Source organism: Leucoraja erinacea, chromosome 8 (assembly GCF_028641065.1).
Source record: "Leucoraja erinacea ecotype New England chromosome 8, Leri_hhj_1, whole genome shotgun sequence".
Classification (NCBI taxonomy): domain Eukaryota; kingdom Metazoa; phylum Chordata; class Chondrichthyes; order Rajiformes; family Rajidae; genus Leucoraja; species Leucoraja erinaceus.
The window spans coordinates 68241642-68266529 of NC_073384.1; the positions used below are offsets into that span (position 1 = coordinate 68241642).

The 24888-nt window shown below is 39.2% G+C and overlaps 1 protein-coding gene across 6 annotated transcripts in view; it reads right to left on the minus strand.

The window, feature by feature from the left end:
- The window catches only part of usp34 (ubiquitin specific peptidase 34), a 217205-nt gene that overhangs the window by 21081 nt on the left and 171236 nt on the right, over window positions 1-24888 (minus strand). For 4 of the 6 annotated variants that reach the window (XM_055639913.1, XM_055639912.1, XM_055639910.1 and 1 more), the window contains 13 exons: window positions 18525-18693; window positions 18339-18413; window positions 16036-16199; window positions 15680-15752; window positions 14835-14939; window positions 14677-14721; window positions 11301-11405; window positions 10271-10418; window positions 8969-9603; window positions 8186-8343; window positions 4911-4989; window positions 1368-1494; window positions 298-405 (listed from right to left, as the gene is read on the minus strand). In XM_055639913.1, the coding sequence (XP_055495888.1) occupies window positions 298-405; window positions 1368-1494; window positions 4911-4989; window positions 8186-8343; window positions 8969-9603; window positions 10271-10418; window positions 11301-11405; window positions 14677-14721; window positions 14835-14939; window positions 15680-15752; window positions 16036-16199; window positions 18339-18413; window positions 18525-18693 (1991 nt within the window). The remainder of the gene's footprint in view (window positions 1-297; window positions 406-1367; window positions 1495-4910; window positions 4990-8185; window positions 8344-8968; window positions 9604-10270; window positions 10419-11300; window positions 11406-14676; window positions 14722-14834; window positions 14940-15679; window positions 15753-16035; window positions 16200-18338; window positions 18414-18524; window positions 18694-24888) is intronic. The other 2 variants (XM_055639914.1, XM_055639911.1) reach the window with 1 other exon arrangement.

Sequence of the window (24888 nt, forward strand, 5' to 3'; positions counted from 1 at the left end):
GCATCAGAATGGCAGACGTTGACCCGTTAAATAGGACAAATTTAAGATATGCAATAAAAATTTGGTTGAAATTGGCAAAACTATTTCATAAGCAGGATTCTTTTAGTCACTAGGGAGAGGAAAATGCGAACCAATTTGTGCTGAATTTAAATACTACATCACAAAACTACTCTGCCATTCAAACAGATAACACACAAGATTTACTTTACATAGGAAACTGGCCCATCCTGATGAATCAAAGATTTCAGTGCCAATTTGTTTAGTAGCAGCAGAAGTACAACCTAAAGTTCCTATTACCTATACAGGCATTTCGAAGTTCTGGAGGGCTATAGGAATTCAATAATGTGAGAAGCTTGTGAGCAAATTCGATTCTTTCTTGCCACTGGATCAGGGCTTGTTTAACATCTGTAAATGCAAGGTGAAAACAATGAATCTGAAGCTGAAAATGCTTCATTTAATTGCAAATAAAATTTTAATAATACTCATGTATTGAAAACAATTTAAGGCAACACTAAACATCCGCAGTGCCCTCCATAATGCTTGGGACAAAGACCCATCGTTTATTTATTTGCCTCTACTCCAAATTTTGAGATTTATAATAGAAAAAAAATCACATGTAGTTAAAGTGCACATTGTCAGATTTTATTAAAGGCCATTTTTATACATTTTGGTTTCACCATGTAGAAATTACAGCTGTGTTTATACATAGTCTCCCCATTTGGACTGCTGCAAATTTCACATGGTGAAACCAAAATGTATAAAAATGGCTTTTATTAAAATCTGACAATGTGCACTTTAACCGCATGTGATTTTTTCTATTACAATTCGCAAATTGTGGAATACAGAGGCAAATAAATAAATGATGGGCCTTCGTCCCAAACATTATTGAGGACACCGTATAATAAATAAATTATACTATCAAATCTATAGTAAGTACAACTTAAAACAAAAAGTATGCATGATTACATATTTATGTACTCATGGGTCTGTTTTAAAGATGCAATTTAGCACAAAACAATATTTATTTTTTGTGTTGTCTGATGTACATTATCTTGCAAATATCATAAATGCAAAAAGTTAACATGATTGTAGGAATTTGTATAATTAGAGTTGACATGCTTAATTCTTGAACATGGCTGAGGATCAATTTTAAGTTTGATATCCTTTAATTTCACCCCACTAGTCCTCCCACAAATGTAAAGTAAATATTAAAACTAAGGCAAATGCCAAATAAAAAGCTATTTAATGAAAAATAAACAAAATCAAAGTCTGCATGAGAATTTTTACTGTTCATCCCACTGTGACGCTCTTGAAGCCTTCCAAATAAGATCAATAACTTTCCCATAACATGCCAGAATTTAACAAACCTTTCCGTTGTAGATATGGGCGAGTAGATTTCAAAACAGACAGGAAAATAGAGAGAAGTTCCACTAAGTCTCCAGTTACATGGCAAGCAGTAGCTTCGTGGTACATCATGTGCAAAGTATTAAAAGACTGAAAGAAATATTAAATTTATAACTATCGTTTTAAGATTTTCTTGTTTTAAAAAGAATCTTAATCCAATAAAAAGAGGCAAAATTGTACAAAAAACAGTGGTGTTTGTGTAATTGTCTGTGAGCATGACTGAAGTTCAGTTGCCTGTCACTTTAATTCTATATTCAACTCCTTTCATGGTTCCAGCAGAGCTCATCACCATAAGCCCAAGAACAACATCTAACCTTTCAAATGAATACAAAGGATTTGCAATAAGCTCAAAGATTTCCGAAATTAACATTTCTAGTTTGTGTATTTTCCATTTTCAGAATTTAAGACTCTTTCGTTCTGCTCATTCCTTTATACCTCCTTCCAATTTGTACTTGAATCTTTTTACCACCCTACACCATTATCCCTTTAAAACATTATAGATCTGTACAACGCCGCTTGGCCTTTGATGCTTACAATGCACCAAAATAACTTGGGATGTGAACGCGAGTGCTTTGTATGCACAAAGATGATGCAAAGATTCATGATGCCACAGATAGTGAAGATCTTTACTTAAGGTTACAGTATAATATAGATCAGCTGATAAAATGGGTGGAGCAATGACAAATGGAATTTAATCCTGAAAATTGCAAGGCAATGTATTTTGAGAGGGATTAACAAGGTGGGACATCCAGTCTTTGGAGGGTGCCTTGGTATTATCGATGAATAGATGCACCTCAGGATATGTCTACAGACTTTTGTCAGGACAGCCAGAAAAAGTGATGAGGAAGGCATGTAGGATGTTTGCTTTCTTCAGCCGCAGCATAGAATAAAAGAGTTGGCATGGAAATTTAAAAATTCATTAAACTTTGGTTAGTCACACCAGGAGTATGAAGTACAGTTTTGGCTGCAGCAATAGAATAAGGATATGATTGTGCTGGAGTGTGTGCAGAGTAGATTCTCCAAGATGTTGCATTAGTTATCATGAAAGATCGAATTGGCTCAGTTTGGTTTGTCCCATGAAGGGTGACCTGATATAGGTAGAAAATTCAGATTCATAGAGTAAAGACTAAGCATCTTTTTCCCATGGTAGGGATGGAAAAAGTAAGAGGACATAAGTTTAAGGTGAGAGGTTGGAGGATTTAGAGGAGATCGGAAGGAAATGTGTTTTCTACACAGATAACAGTTGAAGCCTGGTTTGCTGTTGGATGAGATAGCAGGTGGATATTCTCACAACATGCAAAAAGCACATAGACAAGTGCTCAAATAGCTACGTATACAAGGCCATGCGGCCATTGCAAGTAAATGGGATGAGTATAGAGAGTTGCACAGACAGGTGGGTCAGAGCCTGTTTCTGTTCTGTATGTTTCTATTATTCGGTCTCCCTTGATGTGTCCCTTTCATTTCCCTGAACTTTGAAACTGGTTTTATTTTGAACATTTCATTGTTCGTTTAAAGGTAATTGAACTAAATCATCTTTTCTCTCTTCTGACTCCTGTATAGTATCAACATTTTAATTTCAGATTTCCAGCATCTGCAATACATTGCTTTTAGACCCCCTTTTTATGCCCGTTCCCTGTGGGCATAATTGATCTCTGAAGGACAAGCAAGTACAATGACAGCAAACAGAATTAAAGGGAACAAGGCATGTGCAAAGTATAAATATGTGCACATGGTTCGTGGCGTAAAGATCCAGAAGGAATGGAAGACCTTCGTACAGAAGTGGATAGCAATAGAATTCTCAGGAGAATACTTAATAGAAAGTGCAGTTCAATAATTGGAATACATAGAAGGCAAAATGAAATAGTTGCAATGCTATTTTTTTCTGACTGGTCTTGATAAATAGGTTGGAAAGTTGCAAAGTTATATATTGCAGCCTGACTAAATCCCAGCAAATGTATCATATCAGTAAGATCTTTATTCAATGTACTCAGTTTTGTATTTCTGGTCTTGGATGGGTGTCCACCAAAATAGAGAAATCAAAATTAAATATATAAAATTAAAAAAAAAAACTTAATACTGAAAGGGTTTCAAATGTGTCCGTAATGACCAGAAAGACACTGAAGTGGGTAGAGACCGTACTGTAACACAGGTATCAGCAGAAGAGACACTTTCACCGTGGACTTATTATTCGACAAATTTGTATTATTCTAAGATCTGTTATGTCTTGATCACTCTCTAATTAATGTAATTTGAGTACATTTTATCACAAGTTCAAATTTATGACAAGCTTATCACAGTTAAACTGGAAAGTTATATTAACAACATGATGTTAATCGGTGCAGTTCAATAATTGCACAACAATCCGGTGGGCGGCGCGCGACTCTCGTCAGCAGCGGCCTCTGCAGTCTGTCCGCGTTTTATTATTTTCTGTCTGTGTTTTAATGTAGTTTTAAAGTATTTTTTGCATCTAACTATTGGTGTGTGTGGGGGGGGGTGGGGTCTGTGCTGGGAGGAAGGGGGGGGGGAAAACTTTTTAAATCTCTCCCTGCACGGGAGAATGAAACCCGACCTTTTCTCGTCGGGTTTCCCTTATCGTTGGGGCTGCAACGAGGAGCGGCCTCCAACAGGAAGAGACCGGGGACTCTGGTGCCGACGACTCACCATCGCCGTCGCGGGGCTGGCCGAGTCCGGAGCGGGTGGAGCGGTGGAGGAGCGCTGCTGCTGCTGCTGCTGCGGCCCGACCGGAGAGTCGGAGGCTTCAACGGCAGGTCTGTGGACGGCGGCACTGGGAGCCCGCGGGTGCCTGGAGGGAGACCGCTTTTCGGGGCTCTCGCAACGGCGACTTCCCCCGCCCGAGTTGCGGGGTTGAAGAGCTCCTGGAGCGGGGCCTACATCACCGCCCCGCGCGGCTTGGAATGGCCGCGGGACTCTGCGAGCGCACGCCGGGGGCTCTAACATCAAGAACCCGGTGTGCGACCTCGCACCACCCGGCGTGGCTTTAATGGCCGCGGGACAATCGCCATCGCCAGCCGGGGGCTTTGACTTTGACTCTGACATCGAGGGGGGGAGAGTGCAGTGGAGAGATAAGCTTATTTGGCCTTCCATCACAGCAATGTGATGGATGTTTATGTAAATTATATTGTGTCTTGAGTCTATGTGTTTGTAATGTATGGCTGCAGAAACGGCATTTCGTTTGGACCTCAAGGGGTCCAAATGACAATTAAATGTATCTTGTATCTTGTATGTTATTCATGTTTCTCAACACATTAAGAGACTGTAAATACTTAAGGTGAAATTAGCACAACACAGCTGCTTTGTTTTGAGATTTTAAAGAGAAATTTATGTTTGGTGAAGAATGAATAAAGTATTTAATTGCATCTAACTATTGGTTTCTCATACGAGCTACAGTCTGTGGTACACTGAAGGTCTGAGGGATGAAAATCCCAAGCAAAACGATGAGCATGAGGGTGCACAGCAAAGAATGAAAAATAACTAATTGAACATACCTCAGTCATCAGAATCAGACCCCGATTGAAAACAACCAGCAACCTATCTTCATCTGTCTCCAGGAGGATTCGGAAGGCACTGTAATAAGAAAATGATGAAATGGCCCATTAATAAAACAAGGAATGCCTTAATTCACTGCTGGTTAATGCCATTTGTACACATGAACATCACCACTGATGGTTTAAATTGTTTTGTCAGGATAATTATATGTTGCAATATGAACTTCTAATAAAATCTTACAATTGCAGATATAAATAACATAGCCATTATCCTATTTCCTCACTATAAATGGTTCAATGGTGCAAACACAGTGAAATTATTTTTTTTACAAACAGTCCAGTAGAGTAATGCCATACCCCCGACCCTCGATTAGCAAGTGTACAGAAATAGTCTACTAAGTCCGCATTGCTTGGGGTGCCGTGTTTTGGCGCCATTTTTAAAGTCCACGCTCCAGTTCTTATGAGGTAGGACTACAGAGATTTGGCGGTAGTGAGCCTTATGAGGTAGGAGCTGAGAACGGCTCCTACCTGTTCTCAGCAACTCCCAAGTTGTTATGGGCTTCCGGCCATCTTTTTCCTTGGATGTCATGTCTCTTTCCTCGCCCGTCCACCGTTGTTCTACAGGGGTGCCTTCCGCAGCCGACCACGAGAGGCCAGACCCCATTTTCTCTCCTCTCCTCACCCGTTGTTGTCATCACTGGTGTCTGGTCTTTGGGGGACATGCAGGGGCCGACACAGAGGGCTCCCCCTTCCAGGCCAGTATACTGCCAGGTCCAACAAGCGGGGAACCAGCTCGGCGGGCTCTCCCTGAAGCCGTGATCTGCCAGTCCGGCTCTTGAGTTTGGCTACACGGGGGCCGCAGGCTCCTGGAAGCCCGAAGCAGCTTCCTTCAATTCTCTTGCTTCTGTGACCTTCTTAATTCACTTCCTTACTGACCGACTGTTCTCTCTCTGCACACGCTGCCTTGCGCCTCAGTCATTCGGTAGCACGGATTTTCCAAACTTCTTGGAAACTTTTGTGCAAAAACCTTTACACACAAAGCCTTCTTGACAGCCCATTGCTGTGTCACCTTCCTGTAATACTCAGAGGGAAAGGTATACTGAATACCCAACTGTGCGCAGACATTGTCGAAGGCCTCATAGTATGTCCGCAGGAGGTACTTGAGCAGCTTTTTATGCCTGTCGATTGGTAATTTTGAATTTTTGCTGTTAAGATGGCAATTTGGACTTTTGTGGAACCAACATCACTGGGACTCCACACCTTCTCCACCAGAAGGCTGGTTTTCTGTTGCAGCTTATCTCTATGACTTGCCAGTGATAGCATTCTAGACACCACATCATCAGTCTTGCTCACTACCGCCATATCTCTGTAGTCTTTCTTCAACATGGTTGGGGTCAGATCATCCAACTGGCTGGGAAATACTGCTGTCCTCCTTGATACCATAGCATACACCGATGACTGGTGATCTCTTTGAATCCACGATTCAAATCAAAGCTGATCATTTTAAATGGTATTAATTTGTTGCAAGTAAAGAAAATGAATACTGGAGATTAAAAAAAAAAAATCATAAACATGTATGATTTTAGATTAGTGGTGAAAATGCGATCAGTGGGTAAAATGGATTTGGAATTTCTATTGCAAAACACAGATTATTATGCATTGCTTAATAGAATTTTTTTAATCTCGGCTGCACTTAGTGAGTATGGTGGAATCTTCAATTGGAAGTGGTCTTGAATTTGAATACACACGAGATATCAAACCTGTGTTTTTCTCCAAATATTGTCAAATGGGCTCAGGTTTGAAGTTATTTAAACAAAAAGGCCTTGATCAAGACAATATGAAGTATCTGCTTTGACTGATTGCCTGATGACGTGAAATTGCAACAAATATTCAAGAGTGGGGTAAAGAGAATTATGTTAATATGGAAAGTACAGAAAGTTTTACTGCCAGGACTGATTGAAATAGAATAATGTCGCCTTTTGGAGAAATTAGATAATTATGTCCAATTAAAGGTAGAGCAGCTTCATTAGTATGTAGCTAAATGCTTTTGCAAAGATGGGGACCTGGCAACTGACAAAGACAGATTAATTAAGTGGTAAAAATAGCACATGGAGTATAACATAGAAAATCCCACTTTGGAAGAAATAATAACATTTTCATTTTTAAACATTTTACATTTTTAAACAAATAAATGTGAGGGTATTGCGAAATCTTGCTACGGTTTATAAAATGTAGGAACTTATCCCTTTTAGCAGGGTAATATTTATCGGACTTTACTGCTAGAGGCTTGGAGCACAAAATGTTGCAAGGGAAATTCACGTTTGATGTCACCAAATTCATCTGCATTATTAAAATGAAATGGATGTTGGATTAAGAAGCAAATGTGCACAACTCTAGCTGAATTTCTGTGGCTTTCTGGATGAACAAGGACAGAAGGATTGGTTTCCATTCTGTACCCATAATGATTGTTAAAGCTTCTCTTGTTCTGACAGCCACTCATCAGAACAGAAGAGGGTTTCAGCTTTACAATTGGTCACCTCATTCACCAAGTCCCTGGATTATAGTTTTGGCTTCAGTACCCAATCACTGGAAGAATGTTTGCGGATACAGTTACATAAAAATAAAGCTCATTTAAAAATAGGCAGAATACACAAGATATTCTGCTTATTTTCCTGAAGAAATGAAAGAAATGAATTGCAATATTTGTTCTCAAATTTTCAACTTTGCTTTCAATCCATTATTCTCAGATCTTATCACCCTTATAGAGTTTTACCAGAATCAACCCAAAATTATTTCTTTCATTCATTCATCATTGTTGAAAACACTAGCGACGCAGTGGTGCTGGTTTCCAACGGGAATGGTGACGGACGCACCACACATCTCTGTCCTCCAGTTCCTGCGGACTTCCGCCACTGGAAGTGTAGGATTTTGGTGTGTGTGTGTGCTTTATCATCATTCCTTACAATGCTATGTACGACAGTGAGCGCAACTTCTACAGAAGTGTGGATGGCCGTTGGCTCGCTAGAAGCTCATCCGCCCTTTGACAGGTCTTGTTTTTGGAGCTGCTGAGGGTCCACAGCCCCCTCCTCACCTGGCAAACCAGGTGGGGGAGACGGTATAGTCGCCGACTATCCGACCATGGAGCACGGGATACATGGCACCCATGGCGGGGGGAACTCCCCCACCCCCGACCTGACTTTATTATCAAATATTTTTCAAATTAAAACCCATTATATGGTATATACGTAAAGATTGACATTATTTGCTTTCATTACCTAATAAGTGTAGTCCAGCATGAGCGCCCATCCAGACATCGCAAGTAGCAGCTAATGGTGGTTTTCTTGAATTGCTTTATGTCTTCCACTTCCTCTTCTCTCATATCTGGTCTCTGAGCTACAAAAAGCTGCATAAGATTAAATAGTTCTTCAACAGCCTGTGTACCAAACAAAGAAAAAATTAGTACAGGAGTGGGGCAACAAAAAAAGCCTATCATTGTACCTCGATACACATGACAATAAACTAAACTAAATTGCGTACTCAGGTTTTCAGTAGAAATTCACTTTCAAACAAATGCTCTCTGCAACAAAATCTAAAACTAATGAGCCTAATTTTTGATGTGGCCGTGGTACATTTGAAAAAAAGTAATGGATGACTTGACTGAAAATGAAAAAAGTATGAGCCTGATTGCTTCCAATAAATCCGTGAGTTGCTCCAGCACTTTGTGTTTTGTTATATAAAGACCTTCTTTTGTAAAAGCACAAATTTTCTCCTTTTGTGCTACACTTATGAATTGTGAAATAGCTAGAAAATTATTTATATGAAAGTACAATGATCTAAATATTGGCACTTAACCTTCAAAAGTATGTGACTAACTTAAAAACCATAGGTCACATTACTAGCAAAGATCTAGATTTGATGGTCAGCATTTTTGGCTGTTCCAAATGCCCTTCCAGCAGATTAGTTTATGTAACACATACATGTGAACTAATTTAGCTCACCAATAAGCATCAATGTACAATTTGGCTAAAAAAAAAAGTTAAATCAATAGCAACACTTACCCCTGGATACTGGCTTGCATGCGGTGTAAGATTTTTGAAAGCCCACTGAATATTCTGATGTGAAGCTAGTTGTCGTGTGAATGCAGGGGACTGTTCACAGCACAGACGTAAAATCCCATAATATGCAGGCAGCATCCCACGGTTAAACAGAACAACATCTTGATCATCATGATCGGCCAAGATGTAATTAAAAGCAATGTTTTTTGTCACTACAGGATTCTGTACAATGAAGCGTACATTTTCTGGGCAGTCCACACACACATTATACCAGAAAATGAGCAACGCCTGCTTATTGTGATTTGTTGCAATAGCAGGTTCAGACAACTTGGGCTGGAAGAGATTCCACAGGTCCATAAAATAACTAGAGAACATCAACTTCTCAGTCTTTGAGACTAAACAATAGGTCATGAAACTGAAATAAGGAACTAATTTTGTAGTGCCATGGACAGCGGCATCAACATATAGCTTGGCTCTTGAAAGCAGACCAAGGAGGATATTGTACACCTGATGAAGAACAACAGTTGTGTCTGGACTAAGAGGCAAATCACGCGTTGGATTATGTAAAGAACGTGTAGATCGGAACATCTGACGAAATGAGTTGCTTGGAATGAGTGAAACCAAAAGGTAAGCTGCAGCTGTAGGAATAAATAAAGTTATAATCAATTTAATGGATCACTGTTCTTGTTCACTTAAAATTCAATATTGAATGTTCTGAGAACATAGTTTAGGATAAACAGGTCATGCACGCTATCAGTATTTTATTTGAGTATTGTACCTGAGAACAGGATTATAATCCTTAAAAAGGTTAAAGCCGACATATTCATAAATTAAAACAAAAAATGCTGGAAATAACTTTGTGCAACATCAAGTGAAAGATCAATGTTCTGATATATTAACCATATTGCACTGCCCATTACTGTTGGTTGACTTGTTGGGCTTTCTAGCATTTTGTGTCACCTCGGATCTCCAGGATTTGTATTTTGTTTTGAGCTCAAAGTACTCAAGTTTAATCAGAACTAACACTTAATCCAAATACTCAAAAAGAAACAATTTTAAATAAATAACAATTTTAAAAGAACAAAAAGATTTAGAATAAATTACAAATACTTAAGCACATTCCAGGAATTAGTTCTGTCTCATTGGTAAAAACAACTGATCCTATTTACCCGCATTTTTATATTAAATATACATTAAAAGTAGAAACTCCTCAGCCTTGCCTGACCACATTGCAATTTTTTAAAAGATGGCCTGCACTACCATCCTTTCCCCTTCAGCAATGTTGATAACTCTGAGACAACTTACATGTTCTGACTCTAGGATAGTTGTGCGCCAGCAAAAACCGTTCCACCCAGTTCTCCATGTTTTGAAGTACCCAGCTGTGAGCAAGCTTATTACGAGGGGTTTGCATTGCTAGCCAGTCCAAGCACTGAGATGGGTTGTATTCAATAACCTGATTCAAAACAAGAGATCTGACGTTAAAAACCATAAACACAATTAAAAAATGACCATAAAATTGAAAGACAGTTACTGTTCCCAATAAATAAAATAAACTGATATAAACTTATATCTGAATTACACTGTGTCTTCGCCATTCATAAAATAGTATTATGGATTTCCTGCGAAAAACAAAATCAAACCATGCAACAAAAGGCTGGAGTAACTCAGCGGTCAGACATCATCTCTGGAGAAAAGAAACAGGTGACGTTTCTGGTCGAGATCCTTCTTCAGACATGACACGAAGGTTTCAGTGACATACAGCAATCATGGATAAAACAACTTTCATTTCAGTTCCAGCTTGGCACTACAAGCTTGTGTGTTTCAGTCCACATGCCTGGTGTTCCCAACCCGAACCCATCTTTCGATATTTTATGACTTGCTAGCAAAAGACATCAAATGCAATCCATTTCATGGTAAACGGGATTGCCAGGATACCGTGGGAGAGGACTGTGAAAGAACTAAGTATATTTAGCAAAAATGTCAATAATACAATGTCTGTGCTGAACATGATGCCGAGTTAATCTTCACCTCCTGCACCTGATCCATATCCCTCCATTCCTTGCATACCCTTGAGCCTATCTTAAATCCACTTAAATGCCACTAATGCCTGCAGTCCTAGCAATGTCCAGGCACCCACCACTGTGTAATAAAGCCATCCCCATACATCCTCAAACTTTCCCCCTCTGACCTTAATGCTATGCCCTCTAATCTTTAACATAATTTTCATAAAGTTATGGATCATTTCTTCCCATGAAAGTATGTTTTGTAATCCAAAACCACTGTTTGTAAAAGTCAATGAATTTATAATTGTACGAGACTAAAAATGTATGCATACCTCCCAAATTCTCTGAAGAATATAAGAAGCAAATGGAGGCATTCCAGGTGGTCCACCAGCAAACTCCATCAACATGGATAACAGCTTGAAGAAAGGCTGTGCAGCCTAGAATATAAACATGAACATGATTTTCACCTTAGACATGGGAGAATGGTACCAATAGAAGCTATGTTTGCTTTTTCTTCAACATTAGATGCTGCTCAGAGCGACAAGAATTTATAGCTATGTGAATGTAGTGCACTTTGCAGTAACAAAACAATGGGATGAAATCGAAGATCTGACAGGGATTTTTGGTCATCCACAAAAGTTCAATCAATGGAAAAAGGCCAGTCTGGCCAAGAAATTAGATTCTGTATATTTTCATTCCAGAGTCACTGCGCCACTTACTTAGTGCCCTCCATAATGTTTGGGACAAAGACCCGTCATTTATTTATTTGCCTCCACAATTTGAGATTTGTAACAGAAAAAAAAAATCACATGTGGTTAAAGCGCACATTGTCAGATTTTATTAAAGGCCATTTTTATACATTTTGGTTTCACCATGTAGAAATTACAGCTGTGTTTATACATAGCCCCCCATTTCAAGGCAACATAATTTGGGACACATGGATTCACGGGTGTTTGTAATTGTTCAAGTGTGTTTAATTGCCTCCTTAATGCAGGTATAAGAGAGCTCTCAGCACCTAGTCTTTCCTCCAATCTTACCATCACCTATGGAAGCTTTTATTGCTATTATCAAAATGAGGACCAAAGTTGTGCCACTGAAAGTCAAAGAAGCCATTATGAGACTTGGGAAACAAGAATAAAACTGTTAGACATCAGCCAAACCTTAGGCTTACCAAAATCAACTGTTTGGAACATCATTAAGAAGAAAGAGAGCACTGGTGAGCTTACTAATCACAAAAGGACTGACAGGCCAAGGAAGACCTTCTCAGCTGATGTCAGAAGAATTATCTCTATAATAAAGAAAAATCCCCAAACACCTGTCTGACAGATCAGAAACACTCTCCAAGAGTCAGGTATGGATTTGTCAATGATCACTGTCCACAGAAGACTTCATGAACAGAAATACAGAGACTACACTGCAATATGCAAACCACTGGTTAGCCACAAAAATAGGATGGCCAGATTATAGTTTGCCAAGAAGTACTTAAAAGAGCAACCACAGGTCTGGAAAAAGGTCTTGTGGACATATGAGACAAAGATTACCATATCAGAGTGATAGCATGAGCAAAGTATGGAGGAGAGAAGGAACTGCCCAAGATCCAAAGCATAACACATCATCTGTGAAACAGGGTGGTGGGGGATGTTATGACCTGGGCATGTATGGCTGCTGAAGGTACTGGCTCACTTATCCTCAATGATGATACAACTGCTGATTGTAGTAGCATAATGAATTCTGAAGTGTATAGACACATCCTATGTGCTCAAGTTCAAACAAATGCCTCAAAACTCGTTGGCTGGTGGTTCATTCTACAGTAAGACAATGATCCCAAACATACTGCAAAATCAACAAAGATGTTTTTCAAAGCTAAAAAATGGTCAATTCTTGAGTGGCCAAGTCAATCACCGATCTGAACCCAATTGAGCATGCCTTTTATATGCTGAAGAGAAAACTGAAGGGGACTAGCCCCCAAACCAAGCATAAGCTAAAGATGGCTGCAATACAGGCCTGGCAGAGCATCACCAGAGAAGACACCCAGCAACTGGTGATGTCCATGAATCGCAGACTTCAAGCAGTCATTGCAGCAAAGGATATGCAACAAAATACTAAACATGACTACTTTCATTAACATGACATTGCTGTGTCCCAAACATTATGGTGCCCTGAAATGGGGGGACTATGCATACACACTACTGTAATTTCTACATGGTAAAACCAAAATGTATAAAAATGGCCTTTATTAAAACCTGACAATGTGCACTTTCACAATATGTGATCTTTTTCTATTACAAATCTCAAATTGTGGAATACAGTGGCAAATAAATAAATGATGGGTCTTTGTCCCAAACAGTATGGTGCTTAAATTTAAAAAATATATGGTTCTAAAAGTGGTAGACCAACTGTCAACAATGTCTGAAACTATCTGCTCTTCATAACTATACTTTCACTTATCATTACACAAATGCAACAAACATGTATTGTATACAAAAATAAACTGTTATCACATTATCCTTAACTCAGTGCTAACAGGACATGGCATAACTTTTAGAACCTTGCGCACTGGAGTAAATTCCACTCACTATCACACTCGTTCAGGATCTAAACACGGTGTCTCCATGTGAAGAATAAAAGCAGAGGGCACCCTCGTCTTTGGTCTGTTCTGGCTAGATTGCTTGCTCACCTAAATACATATTTCAGAAATTAAGAAATGAGCCATACAATTGTCAAAATGGCAGTTACTGACGCATGGACTATCTTTGATCGGACCTCACTGGCTTTATCTTGCACTAAACGTTATTCCCATATCATGTATCTGTACACTATGAATTGCTCGATTGTAATTATGTATTGTCTTTCTGCTGACTGGTTAGCATGCAACAAAAGCTTTTCACTGTACCTCGGTGAACGTAACAATAAACTAAACCGATTAAAGGTAGACACAAAATGCTGGAGTAACTCAGCGGGTGAGGTGGCATCTATGGAGAGAAGGAATTGGCGACGTTTCGGGTCGAGACCCTTCTTCTGAACTGAACTGATCTTGGGGTTGGTTATATCATGCCAGCCAGAGTAATCCCAAAAAAACACTGAATTGGACAAATTATTTGCCATTATCTAATAACTGCTATTATAAATGTGCTTGCAGATGAAATCAAGATTAAATCTAAGCATAGCTACATTGTTATATTATAAATAGACAATAGGTGCAGGAGTAGGCCATTCGGCCCTTCGCGCCAGCACCACCATTCAATGTGATCATGGCTGATCATCCCCAATTCCTGCCTTCTCCCCCTGACTCCGCTATCTTTAAGAGCCCTATCTAGCTCTCTCTTGAAAGTATCCAAAGAACCGGCCTCCACCACCCTCTGAGGCAGGGAATTCCACTGACTCACAACTCTCTGTGACGTTTCCTCGTCTCCATTCTAAAAATCAAGTCTGATGACTGAAACCTCATACATAATTAATATTCACTTGGGCAAGATAACAAAAAAATGGATGACATCCAGGAATTCAAGTGCTCGACGTCAAAGAGAGAAACTGTAGGAGAAAGTTTGTAATGAATGATAAAAAAATATTCTAACTAAAGTTATAATGCCGTATTTAGTACTGAAGCTCAACATCTAAACAATGGATTTTAAATATTTTTTTAATAACTGGAACAACAAAGTTGGTACTTTCCCTCAAAGTCAAATGGAACACAATACCACAACATACCTCAGGCGTCAGCTTTGCTATTGATGTGAACAGCATAGAAACAATCTAGATACACAAAGAGAAAATTGTGTTAAAATATTTGCCATTCGCTCTACCTGAACATCAATGACAATGTAAAGTACTGTTACTGAATTATACCAACACAAAAAGATGCATACATGCTCTGCAAGTCGATTATTGTAGCGACACAGACTGAAGATCAAATTGCAGGTCTGCCTAATGTTGATGCCATCACGGATATGCTGAAACAAAAATGGGAACCCCTGAAAGAGAAAATAAACCCATAAATTCTAAATATTAGAAATGTTTAAAAAATGGCCATGGTATTCAAGCACTTACAATACCACCATTTTGAATAATTACCAAATGATTAATGCAATATGTCCTAAGACAAATGCCTGGACAATGAATTAGCAAAATTCTAAGTTCACCAGTCCAAGTAGTCCTTTGTGGAATCTGGTTGTCATTAATTAAAATGTATCATGAAGCTTGCATTTCACCACATAGACTATCCTGCGGCACTATTTCTCATTCTTATTGCACAACTATTGCAGAAATTACAAAACCATCCTAATTTAATAAATTCATTAAAATGCCATTGTAAATTGTCAGCGAGCACTAAAATGTTACAAGGCATTTGTCTTTGTTTACTCTGTAATTAAAAATCCAGTAGATCAGATGCTTCTTTTCTACCATTTATTTTTCTCTGTAATAATATTGTAAACCATTTATAAATATAGATCAGAATCCTTAAGAAACTAGGTCACACTGAAAGAATAAAAAGTAATGCATCGAAACGTTACATGAAATGAATTTGTAAATCTCCTTGCCAAGACCAATATTTCTGATCAACAATTTAAATTTATTAGTTATTAATTAGAAATACAATTTAGATTAACTCTTTAAATTATACCATCAAAACAAGGCAAAATAATTGCTATGGGCAAAATAATGTTGGTCTATAAGATCAAGCATTTCTAAAAGAGAAAGAAATATATATCACCAGTTCTATGTCTACTGACGATACCTTGCCTCCTGTCAAGGCAGCCATGTCATTCTGCGACAAAGTCAGATGCCTATTTATAAAAGATTGGAAAGGCAACCATTAATATTGAGCACTAAATATTAAGACTGGTATTTGATGCAACATATAAATAAAAATATAGTTTTCAGAAATACAGATTAAAACAAGTTGAACTTTAATGTTAAATTCAAAATTTGCCACAAGCAAAGAAGATAATTAATATTCCAAAATTAAATTGGCGACATAGTTCAATTTTCAGGTTACCTCTAGATTAAAAAAAATCTGCAAAAAGAGTAGATGGTTGCGACAAACCAAGTTCTATTAATCCAACTTACCTTTCTGAACGAGACTGCTCTACTAAAAGTGCAATTAAGGCAATCATCTTCTCTAGTGCTGCAGGTCTATACTTCTCTTCTGTTAAAGATAAAATGTCTTCCTCTTCCTCTTCCTCCTCACCTTCTTCTTCAGATAATACCTCAACTTGTGGTTGGGGGAATTGCTAAAGTTTTTAAAACATAAAACGACAGCAACGTTCAGATAATAAATGGTATTGTTTTATCACCTATTTAATTGTACATGATGTGGGAATGTCTGGAAATTATAAGAAAATTGGACGTTTGTGATGTGATTAACCCAAGTCTTACATAGTGAAAGAGGATGATGGAAAAATAGGACAACAGTGTTGGTATTTTAAGGGTCATGTTTAAAGAGGCAGCAATCAGATTATAGAAACATAGAAATAGGTGCAGGAGTAGGCCATTCGGCCCTTCGAGCCTGCACCGCCATTCAATATGATCATGGCTGATCATCCAACTCAGTATCCCGTACCTGCCTTCTCTCCATACCCTCTGATCCCCTTAGCCACAAGGGCCACATCTAACCCTCTTAAATATAGCCAATGCACTGGCCTCGACTACCCTCTGTGGCAGAGAGTTCCAGAGATTCACCACTCTCTGTGTGAAAAAAGTTCTTCTCATCTCAGTTTTAAAGGATTTCCCCCTTATCCTTAAGCTGTGACCCCTTGTCCTGGACTTCCCCAACATCGGGAGCAATCTGCCTGCATCTAGCCTGTCCAACCCCTTAAGAATTTTGTAAGTTTCTATAAGATCCCCTCTCAATCTCCTAAATTTTAGAGAGTATAAACCAAGTCTATCCAGTCTTTCTTCATAAGACAGTCCTGACATCCCAGGAATCAGTCTGGTGAACCGTCTCTGCACTCCCTCTATGGCAATAATGTCCTTCCTCAGATTTGGACCAAAACTGTACGCAATACTCCAGGTGTGGTCTCACCAAAACCCTGTACAACTGCAGTAGAACCTCCCTGCTCCTATACTCAAATCCTTTTGCTGTGAAAGTGAAAGTGGAATTATGGAAGTGTTTAGATAATAAGGTGTAGTTACATAGAGCAAAGATTTAAATTAATGTTTGTATCAGGATGAGGGCAATGAAATTGATCAAAAGGTAAAATGGCATTCCTATACAGAATATATAGGAGTATGGCTTTCTAAGCACAGAAAGAAAAGTCCCAGCTATCAGACAGATAGAGGCAACTGGAAATAACACAATTAATGATTACAAAGTAAAGTAGGTTACTGGAGAATGATTGAAAAATGTAAAATCCACATTCATACCACTGGGCTGTAAGCTGCCCAAGCGAAATATGAGATGCTGTTCATCCAATTACACTGGTAAGGCCTGAATAAACAGACTTGTTTGAAAAAATCACCATTGCTGAATGAGATTTTCTTTGTGTCCCGGTTTGACCATATTTAAGAAGCTTAATTGAGGGTACAGGCCAAACACACAAATTACTCGAACAATTGGTGCCACAAGTAGGGTACTGCACAGAATGATCAACAACAATGCGACTTATGATTGGGTGGTTGCATATAATTTAACTCTATAGTTAGAGGAAGAGATCCCATGTTATTGTCAGGCGACCATAGCTTTTGGTACGAAAATAAAAAATTGGAGGAAAAAGAATGCGTGGGTGACATTGCTTGGCAAGATTGGCGAGGGGCAAGACATCAGGCACAGATGTAGAAAGGTAAGACACAAGGTACTGGTGGGTAAGACAACAGGTACTGACACGGAGAAGTAAGAAATCAGGTACTGATGCTGAGATGGGTTGACAAGGGTTGCTTATGTTGGGCAAAAGTTGCACGATGGTATAAATGAATACAAAATATTTAGTAGGGCGTGTGACGTACAGACTAAGGTTACCAATATAAAAAGTGAGACATCAAATGGGATCCATAGCACAATCAAATCAATCACAATAAAATGCAATTAAAAAAGATAATTAAGAGAGTATAGGCCCACATGAAAGCTAGATTCAGGGTGCAGTCCAAAGACACAAATCCCTACAATAGTACGTATAAAACTTTAATAACCTTGTATAGCAAAATGACCATGCTTATCAACAATGCAGATTAAAATAAGATACAAGGTTTTTTAATGTGCACATTCTACAAAAGCTCAAACTTAAGAAATTACAAAAAAATTCTGTGTGGAGAAAAGGGAATTAAGAAAAGCCAAAATAATTATTTTTAAAATAAAAAGAAAGAAAACTAAAAAATAACACTGCATAAAAGCACTTTGTTCTACAACCATATTGCCATGTCTGAAAAGTTCTTACGTTTTCTGGTCCCTTTGTTCCCATGTAAAAATGTACCATTGTTGATATTGCTTGCAAGGACAAAAGAAACTGACTCTGAAACAATTAAATAACACATTGTTAGTAGGATCTTATGAAAAGAAATGTACATTTTAATTACTCCTCCTTCAAATGCTATTTAATACTTTATGCATCCGTTTCATTTACCTCTTCTTCGCCCATTTTGGCAAACTCAAACAAGAATGCAAAATATTCGGTGAGATGTTTGCTGTGAGGTTTGACTCCATGCTCCATTATAGATAAGAGCGTCTTCACAAACCTAGTTACACATGAACGACTTCCAATATCTTCTACTGGACCATCCATATCATCAGAACTACAAAAGCAGAAATTGAGATGCATTAACTATATTGTCTTGATCATTGAATAATATTCTAAAACAATATGTTAAATAAAAACTAAGGTTACATTTTAAAATCTAAAAATTTTAACTTTTGATATTTTTGCCTGAAAATTAATGTTCATAACTGAGCAATAACTTTGCGATTTTATCCTTAATCTGCAAACTGTATATCAATTCCAGCAAGGAATAAAGGGACTGAATCTGGACACAACAATGCAATCATTAAAAAGAGCTGTCCAATAACTTTGAACACTTAAATAGAGTAACTACATTTCATTGCAGTTAACTGCATTGTAAAAGAACAAAATAACACAAACCTTTGAGTAAATAAGTATAAACAAATATAGTTTTTACAATGGACATGGGATACCTTTCTAAGCCACTTTATTTAAAAAGCCAAAGAAAGTGAGAGTCACTATTTGATCTAGAAATGGAGAATTAACCTGAGTGGAATAGGGCGAAAAATATGGAGTTACATCGAGGCAATAAAGAGCATTGTAATGACCAGAATAATGACAATAATTGCAGATGCTGGAATCCAATAATAAAAAGCAGGAAAGAGGGGAAACACAGCAGCTTAGGTAATATATAGGGAAAGATGAAGAGTTAATTGTTTCGCTTCTGACTAGGGGCATTTGAAAGGTTAACTCTTTCAACAGATGTCTGATCAGCTGAGTATTAGGACCATTTTCTGTGAACGTTATATTTTGCTTACTAATCAAGAAGGAATCAAGTATGAGCTAAACCAGTTGGACCGAAGAAAAGCGATCTTGGAGCTGAGAACAGAATTTATAAAGATAAAATGGGCAATAATATTAGCAACATATAAGGTACAACAACACTTGTTAATGCTTAAAAGACCTCAGCAGGGGGCAATTAAACCTCAAAAAGGAAAGACTAAAACTTGTGAACTCTCAATGATGATTAAAGATGTGCGGGAACAACTGACAATAGGAAAGATACAGAGAAGTTCATGATAAGAGACAATAAAGTAATTAGGCAGCAGTAAAAAATAAGCATGTATCAAAGCTTAATTCGAGCACACTGAAGAGTAGTACATATAGTTACCATATTATAAATAAAAGGATGTAGATGCACTGCAGAAAGTGTAGAGAAGGTTCACAAGAATTATGACAGAATACAAAAATATATCAGGACAAGATGAAAAGAATGGGCTTCTTTTCTTGAGAAAAGACTGAGGAAGACTCAAGCAAGGTCTTTAAACTTATATAAAGTTTTGATAGAGTGGATACAGAATATTTCCATTTATGGGGAGAGAACATAATTCGAGGTTGTCAACATATAGGATGGTCACCGATTAGGAATTTAAAGTCATTCTTCGGAACGGTCCTTCCATAGCTGGGATGCGGTCCGAATCATCTCTATCCAATTGCGGACATTGGACTTGGTGTTGGGGACAGTTGCATTGCAATGCTGAGATTGATAGTCTGTGCTCTGTATCTCTGGTAGACCTCTGGTATACCTATTATACTTGAGTTTGGCATGCTTGCATTTATGTTTAGAATTATTTGATTTGATTGGATAGCACACAAAGATTTGTACACTTGCACACAAAGACTGTAACTTGGTACAAGTGATAATAATAATAATAATAATAATAATAAAACCTAAAAATCAAAACCTAAAAACCTATAAAGTTATTTATTCAAAGAGTAATGAGAATGATAAACTTACTAACACTGCAGTGGGTGAGACCTTTAAGGGAAGGCTAGAAAAGCATTGGAGAGGGAAGGAAATAGTGGGTTACACAAGCAAAAGAAAAACATTTATTTTGGGTGACATAGTAGGAAAAGCTCACTGCCAGAGACCTGGGTTCAACCCACATCTCGGGTGACGTTTGTGTGGAATTTGCACATTTTCCATGTGACCGGATGGATTTCTTCTGTGTGCTCCAGTTTCCTCCCAAATATCAAAGATGTGTGGATTTGTAAGTTCATTGGCCTCAGTTAAAAAAAAAAACTTCCCCTAATGTGTAGGGTGTGGATGAGAAAGTGGGATAACATAGAAATAGTGTGAAAGGTGTGATCGATGGTCGACGTGGACTCAGTGGGCCAAAGGAACCGTTTCCATGCTGTATGTCTAAACTAAATCAAACATGACTTTGCTTGAGTGGATTAGAAACACTGCTACGGACGACCAAGACTAAAGGGTTGTTTCTGCGCGACAAATCACATTTATGCAAGTCCTGTAATCTCATGGTGGTATACCACTGAAGGTCCTTGCTATAGTTGAAAGATCGAGGGGCAATAAACTTTAAAAATACAATTAATGTTTGTTTTAATTCCTTTATTCTACTTTAAAAAAAAAGCTTTACCATATTAAACAGAATTATGCAACTACAACGGAAGAAATAAGCATTCACAGACAGAAGACAGTGCTGGAAAAACTCAGCGGGTCAGACAGCATCTCTGGAGAACATGGATACCCAAGCATATAGGGTATTGTTCCTAAAGTTTGTGTGTGGCTTCACTTTGACAATGGAGGAGGGCCAGGACAGAAAGGTCAGTCGAGGAATGGGAAGAGGAGTTAAAATGGTTAGCACCCGGGAGATCCAGCAGGTCTTCGTTGACCGAGCGCATGTGTTCAGCGAAACGGTCAGAGTCTATGCTGGGTCTCGCCGATGTACAGGGGGCCACATCGGGAACACACCGGATGCAGTAGATGAGGAGAGAAAAGGTGCATGTGAACCTCTGGATCAGCTGGAAGGATAGCTAAGGTCTCCGGATGGAGGTGATGGAGGAGGTACAAGGTTAGTTGTTGCATCTCCTGTGGTTGCTGGGGAAATTACCTGGGGAGGGGGTGGTTAGGTTGGGAAGGGACGAGTGAACCAATGAGTTGCTGAGGGAGCGATCTCTGCAGAAGTTGGAAAGGGGTGAGGATAGGAAGATGTGACCAGTAGAGGGATCACGTTGGAGGTGATGGAAATGTCGGAGGATGATTTGTTGAATGTGGAGGCTGTTGGGGTGAAAGGGAAGGACCAGGGTAACTCTATCCTTGTTTCACGCTGGGGGCAGGGGGAGCAAGAGCCAAACTACAGGACACATGGGTGAGGGGTCCATCTAACCATTTTAACTACGTAATCCTCCCTCTCTCCCTTCTTCCATCTTATAAACCCCCCACTCCTTTTGGAACTGCAGATGCTGGTTTAAACCGAACATAGACAAAATGCTGGAGTAACTCAGCGGGATAGGCAGCATTTCTGGAGAGAAGGAATGGGTGACGTTTCGGGTCGAGACGAAAAGAGGTCGGGTCTGAAGAAGGGTCTCGACCTGAAACGTCACCTATTCCTTCTCTCCAGAAATGCTGCCTGTCCCTCTGAGTTACTCCAGCATTTTGTGTCTATCAACGTATTGCCTGCCAGGCCTTGAACTGTCCTTCGTCTTACAGCTTTCTTCCCCTCCCTATAATCAGTCTGAAGAAGGGTCCCGACCCGCAATGCCACCTATGAGATGCTGCCCGACCCTTTGAGTTACCCCAACATTTTATGTGTGCTTTTGTAGACCAGCATCTGCAGTTCCTTGTTTCTATAGAAGGTAGAAGCTACGTTCACAAACTGCAAACAAATCCATTCAAAAGCTACAAGATGAGGACAACTGATGGGGGCAACATGACTAACTGGCTGAGGCTTAATAGGAAACCGCCACCCACTTACAGCAGAGTACATCTGACATGATTGCTCAAAAAGTTAAAGATATAGCACTGTCTGTGTTGGAATGTTAATATTAAAGACCAAATATTCATTCTGCAGAGCACTTTTAAAGATTACTCACATACAACCAGAATCCATCCTCGTTACTCACAGGGAGATTTACTAATACAATGCTGCTTTAATGTGCAGCACCGTTAAGTGATATTTGGGCATCAAACCTATGCCACTGCATTATGTAATAGCCTCCGGATATCGTGCTTGGTGGCTGAGCCAAACCAGACCATGATGGAGAAGGTGAGGACAGGCTCTACGATGGCTGTATAGAATTGGACCACAGACGTTGCCCGTGTCAGATTGTGTTTCCTCAGCTGCCACAGGAAGTACATCCTCTGTTGGGCCTTTTTGAGTCGATGGTTGCCTCCCATTTAAGGTCCTTGGAGAGGGTTGTGTCTTTCGTAAACTTGAGAAGTTTGACAGAAGAGTCTGTGGAGGTGCAGTCGTTGGTGTAGAGAGAGTAAAGGGGAGGGGAGAGTACACAGCCTTTCGGTGCTCCTATGCTGAGGGTCTGCGGGTCCGAGATGTGCTTTCCCAGCCTCACATGTTGCTTCCTGTCTCTCAGGAAGTTGATGACCACTGACAGAGGGGTTCAGGCAGAGTCAATTGGATGTATTTGGAGTGTAGTAGCTCTGGCACAATGGTGTTGAATGCAGAGCTAAAATGAACAAACAAAATCCTTGCATAGGTCCCTTGGTGGTCTAGGTGCTGGAGGATGAAGTGCAGGCCTAGGTTGACAGCATCTATTGGCCCAGTATGCAAACTGCAGAAGGTCTTGAGGGTAGAGGGGGAAACATTGTCTGGTCCTGGAGATTTCCGGCTTTTCTGTCTTCTGAATAGCCTCTCCACTTCCTCAATTTCTAGTGTTGGTGATGGAGAAGTGGCCAGACTGATGTTGGGCAGCAAACAGAGAGTGGGTAGTGAATGAGGGCCCAGATTGGAGTCAGGCTGTGAGTAGGTGTGGAGTGGTGATTGGGGAGGGGATATTTATCAAACCTGCAGTAGAACTCGTTCAGGTCATTGGTCCGCTGACCATTGTCTAAGGAGCAGGAAGATTTCTTCTTGCAGCTGGTGATGGAAGTTGGAAGTGCTTTCACAAAGAGCAGCATAGTTGAAGAGCAGATACATAAAAGGCCTGGTTTGGCTCAGCCACAAAGCACGACATCCGGAGGCTACAGCAAATCTTCCGATCAGCTGAGAAGGTTGTTGGCTGCAACCTTCCCTTCATTGACGAACTGTACACTGCAAGGGTCAGGAAGCGAGCGGGTAAGATCATCTCTGACCCCTCTCACCATGGCCACAAACTCTTTGAATCACATCCCTCTGGAAGGTGACTCCGGATTGTCAAAGCCATCACAGCCAGACATAAAAACAGCCTTTTTCCACGAGGAGGTCTACTCAATAACCAAAAGTCTGTAGCCTCATTGTGCTTTATTTTATTTCATTCACATGTTTAAACTGTGATGTCTTATTATTAATGTTTAATGTTTTATGTGTCATTCTTAATTGTTACTGTATGTTGTGTTGTTACTTGCGAGTGGAGCACCAAGGCAAATTCCTTGTATGTGTACATACTTGGCCAATAAACCTATTCATTCAGTTGGCCTACCAGTTGCATTTATCACTGTAAACTTGCAAAAGCATCGAATATAGAACATCAAAGGGCTTTTTGGAAATCAAAGTACCCATTTTTCTATTAAAAAAAATGCTTTCCTCACTGACCACTTTACTTTTGCAAAGAAGGCAGGTCGGTCATGTTACACCATAGTTGCTCATTGTGATTTCCAGCATTATTATGCAGATAATCAAGTATATTCTTGCCGATTAACTGAAAGCATTGAAACTTGCATATGGAAAACATAAATATTCAACTTCTCCAGTTCAGTTTGTCCACTCAAAATATCAGTGAATTATAATTGAATAGAATCAAACATAACTTTAAATTCAAAGTTATCTTTTCTACGTATGCACAGGGTTAGGTTCAAGCAGACATTCAGGAAAGGATTAGGAATCAGAAACTAGGGCATGGATTTCCTGACTATACTACACATGCTGGCTTTAGTTATATTAATCTGTAAATCCCTAATAGATTCTGGCAATCTACCATGGTGCTGCCCAACTGTTGTATTGACATCCATTTGTAAATTGTCAGAGAATGTATTTACATAACATTTTGCGTTATACACCAAAAAAATGCTGATAAATGCAAAAACACAGAGAGAAAATGCGTTTATAAAACTCAGATGCAGTGGAAAAGGGATCAGAAATCGCAATACAATTCTTTTGATATTTTACATGTGGGGGGCCTGTTATTATTGGTCCCTTCTTTTAAGGCCCCTATGAAGGATATCCGGAGGAAACAAGTGGTTCTACAGTAAAATAAAACACTACATATGTATGAGATAATGGGCGACTGCACCTGAGTTAGATGGATGGTGGGTTGA